The sequence below is a fragment of the Pseudochaenichthys georgianus genome, chromosome 21 (genome assembly GCF_902827115.2).
Source record: "Pseudochaenichthys georgianus chromosome 21, fPseGeo1.2, whole genome shotgun sequence".
Classification (NCBI taxonomy): domain Eukaryota; kingdom Metazoa; phylum Chordata; class Actinopteri; order Perciformes; family Channichthyidae; genus Pseudochaenichthys; species Pseudochaenichthys georgianus.
Window position 1 is genome coordinate 30144477 of NC_047523.1, and position 4430 is coordinate 30148906.

The window sequence follows — 4430 nt, forward strand, 5'->3', positions numbered from 1 at the left end:
TACATGTTGAATTTACAAATAACAAAATATAAAGGAAGTTAATATATATATATATATATATATATATATGTGAGGGATGGAATATGAAATATTAAACTGAATATATAAATGTAAAATGTACAGTGTGATTTTAAGTCCAAGAAAAGCTATGGAGCAGAAAGTACTCTGCCAGCCAGAGGTGATTTGTTACAGAGAGAAAGGAAGGAGGGGTAAAACATATATATATATATACATGTTAATATAACCTGCTGTTATCCTCATGCTATGTAAGAATGATATAGTTGTACACGGAAGAGCACACAAAGACACTTTAATTATCCACTGTACAAGGTGAACTCTCTCAGATGAACTTTATACTTCCTTAACGGATGTGTATCTGCCTCCAAATCCCACAATGCTCTGCGGCGATTTCTCCGGAAGAAAACCTCAGCTTTTCCCCTTGCACTTCCTCTTTCCGTCAACGGAGTTTAGGTAGGACATCTTCTGTATGATTCCCTTGACAAAATCTGCTTTAAATCACGTTTTTCTTAGTTCATCCACTTTAAACAAACTTTTATTGTCGTAGACTAAGTGTATAATAACCTGTCCGTTTGAGTATTTTAGCGTCAGACGTTAGTTTTAAAGCATTTTGAGGTGTTTGTGTGTAGCTCAGCGATGACATGGTTAGCACTGTGTTGCGGCTAAAGGGCCGGCAGCCACTGCACACAGGATGTATATCTGTATTTAATGAATACCGTTTAGGGAAGAGGGAAATAATTTAGTTCGCGAATAACTGACAGTGAGTTAGGAGCCAGTTTGTTGTATTGGTGTCAAACACTGTATCGTACCGTTAGCATTAAGTAAGTTACGTTGCAAAGTGTGCTATGCTAACGATAGCCTAAAAGTTAAGTATTTTGCTAGGTAAATGTGAGATACAAGTCGCTTTTTAACCTAGTTTTAGCCCGATAATAACATGGTCGCTGAAGTTCACTTCACTGAAAAAAGCTAATGTGTTTATTAAAGACGGTATATATCTGTAAGAATTAGCCTCAATGTTAGCACTCACTCACATGTCAGGCTGGTAAATAACGCTGTCTCTCGTCCTGTTTCAGTACACGATGGGACGTGTAATCAGGGGACAGAGAAAAGGTGCGGGCTCCGTGTTCAAAGCCCACGTTAAGCACAGAAAAGGTGCTGCTAAACTCCGTCACATTGACTTCGCTGAACGCCATGGATACATCAAGGGGATCGTGAAGGTAAGTGAAGACTGACACTGTTTTTAGGACCATATGGAAGTCTTCTTACTGGTTAGGTGAATACTGACATTGTCTTTTCGCTGCCCTCTCAGGATATTATCCATGACCCCGGCCGTGGTGCTCCCCTGGCCAAAGTGGCCTTCCGCGACCCATACCGGTTCAAGAAGAGGACCGAGCTCTTCATCGCTGCTGAGGGCATCCACACCGGACAGTTCATCTACTGCGGCAAGAAGGGTAAGAAAAGTAGACTGATGGATGCATCTTAAAGCAGATGATCATAGTACTCTTGTGTGTAGTCTCAGCTATACCCAAATCCTATCATTAACATAAAAGCCCTATTTAGATATATAATGTTGCTTTTTAGACTCGGAAATATAAGTCCCTGTTATGTAAATGGATCAAGCTGGTTTGAAACAGCCATGGGGGATGCTGTTGTATAGCTAGCACAGGGCCTATTGATGGATTTAAATAATAAGTTAAGAAATCTGCTAAAATGCATAATATGGCTTGATTTTAGTAAGAAATACTGAATGTGCAGTTTTCTTTTGAACGTTCAACTAACTCTTGCAAATCTTACAGAATCTATTGCATGTAGGGGGTCTTTATTTGGTGTACAGGCATTAATGCTGCCTTAACACATGGCATTATTTTAAAACTGTTGGCCTAAAGTGACATCAAGTGTAGTGAAATTAAACTGTAGGAATAGTGTTCAATGAACAGGTTCTTTTTAAAGTGCAGTGCTTGTTATCGGGTGGAGTTTGGGTTACACTGTTGGTTGGAAGTGTATGATTGAGTGAATGTCTTTCTATGTTTTTACCTCACAGCTCAGCTGAACATTGGCAATGTCCTGCCCGTCGGCACCATGCCTGAGGGAACCATCATCTGCTGCGTGGAGGAGAAGCCCGGCGACAGAGGCAAGCTGGCCCGCGCGTCAGGAAACTACGCCACCGTCATCTCTCACAACCCTGACACCAAGAAGTCCAGAGTGAAGCTGCCCTCAGGCTCCAAGAAGGTCATCGCCTCAGCCAACAGAGCCGTCGTCGGTAAGGACCCTCGCTGTTAACCTCGCTGCCACTTCGACATTGTTTGAAACTAGTGTTGACCGGTGCTAAATTGGTGTTGGAACTTGAGAATTGGATCGAATCGGTGCACTCTGACTGACTCGGCTCTGTGTGTTTCTAAAGGTGTTGTTGCTGGAGGTGGACGTATTGACAAGCCCATCCTGAAGGCTGGTCGTGCCTACCACAAGTACAAGGCCAAGAGAAACTGCTGGCCTCGTGTCCGTGGTGTGGCCATGAACGTAAGTGAACACATTGTCTTATACATGATGCAAACAAGGTAATAACTAGTTTGTGAGGAACAACAGATGAGATTTATTTGATATAACATGTTGGTCCCATGCAACAGCTATGCATGTAGATCATGTTACCAGTATCTGGTGTTCTAGTGATGACAATTATTTACAGCAAGTAAATCTGCTGGACAATAAAAGAGATGGGTTTTCTGTTCAAGGATGAGGTCGAGTTATTTACGTTTCTTGTAGTTATATTTTACTCCTTGCACAAATCAGACCTTCCCATGTAAATGATTGGGAAAAGCTGCCATGTTCAATGTTATGGTGGAGGAGTAAAGAATTCTATTTGATGAATGCCAGAATTTGGGTATCTTTTGGTTAGCTTATTGTGATAGTTTAGTGTTTGATTTTTCTTTAACAAAATGTAAAGTGATTCCATTATGAGTTAGTGCCATTTCAAGAGTTGGACACATGTGATAAATGTTCGGATCCTTTTGTGTATCCAATTATTTTGGTCAGGATAAAAAAGGGAACAGTTTAAAGGTGGCACTCTTTCTGCAAAGCTTGTGTTTACGCTCAATACATTACCTTAGTTTCCTGAGACTGATCTCCTTTTCTCTTCCCCTCTGTGCAGCCCGTTGAGCATCCCTTCGGTGGTGGAAACCATCAGCATATTGGTAAGCCCTCCACCATTAGGAGGGACGCACCCGCTGGTCGTAAGGTCGGTCTCATCGCTGCCCGCCGTACCGGCAGACTGCGTGGAACAAAGACCGTACAGGAGAAGGAGAACTAAACCTGACTTTCTTGATAATAAAAATGTGTTCCAAAGGATTCCAATCTCGAATGATGTTTTTTTTTCTGTAGCCACACACTAAAATGTGGGAAAGATGCTTTGATTTTAGAAGCCTGGAAATTGAGCTGGAAGCAAACCAGTTAATAAGAAATCAAATGTCACTATCGACTATGAGAAGGAAAGCTTACATCCAGCTTAAACTGCTACGGGTCAATGACAATGCAAGTATTTGGAAAATAAGTCAATTTAAATGTGTTTTCTCATAACTACTTGAGAAAAACCCTATACTATCATTGTATACTTTTTATTATCACTTTTGACAGAAATATTGTCCCGAAATGACAGCACTTTGAAAAAAATGGGTCAGAGGGGTTAAGGTGTCTTTTGTTTCAGGACAAGTCGTCCAGTAAAAAGGCTGGTCCATCCAAAGGGACATTTTACTGTGCAGATGTTCCAAAGTTTATTTGGTAATGAATATACATTTAGATGTTTCTGTGACTCACGGATTCTTGCTAATATGGACCAAAGAACACATTTCACTTTTTAATTGAAGGTGTTTTTAAAGACATGCAGATCCTGGGAGTATCCACTGACAAAATCTGAACCAGCAGACTTTCTATTTTTCTTGGGACCAGTTACAGCGGCCCCTCCCTCTTAACCAGAAGTTAAAGAAGCACATTTCTGCCAAAGTGACTGAAATAAACCCAAAATCATGTAACTTGTTTTAATGAGAATATTAATCTAAGTATCAAAAAATTAGGTAAAGTCATTATTTTTGAAATACCAACTCAGGGATAAAGTCATTATTTCAAGAAAGTTTGTGAAAGACAACTTACAGGACATTTTTCACGAGTATAAGCTTCCATCTTATTTTCTGTCAGTGGCTAAATGGGCTGGGTTGTATTACAGCTGTGGCGGTTCTAGACCAATTTGACTGGGGGGGCCAGGCTGGGGACAGTTATTTTCTGAGAGGGCACAATAAATGCAGGACGAAAAGACAAAATGAATTAATTGCGCATTAAGAAAACTGCACTACAGTTATTGGCATTTATTTCAGATAGTTAGTTTTCAGTAACAGAATCATTCCGATGACAGTATTTGTTTCAGC

At 40.5% G+C, this 4430-nt stretch overlaps 1 protein-coding gene across 1 annotated transcript; it reads left to right on the top strand.

The window, feature by feature from the left end:
* The first annotated feature begins 391 nt into the window (after window positions 1-391).
* On the top strand, window positions 392-3360 carry rpl8 (ribosomal protein L8). The gene is made up of 6 exons (XM_034110464.2): window positions 392-471; window positions 1092-1235; window positions 1328-1469; window positions 2060-2278; window positions 2420-2535; window positions 3164-3360. The coding sequence occupies exons 2-6, from the start codon at window positions 1098-1100 to the stop codon at window positions 3320-3322; spliced, it is 774 nt and encodes a 257-aa protein (XP_033966355.1). The 5' UTR covers window positions 392-471; window positions 1092-1097; the 3' UTR covers window positions 3323-3360.
* Window positions 3361-4430: the final 1070 nt, after the last annotated feature.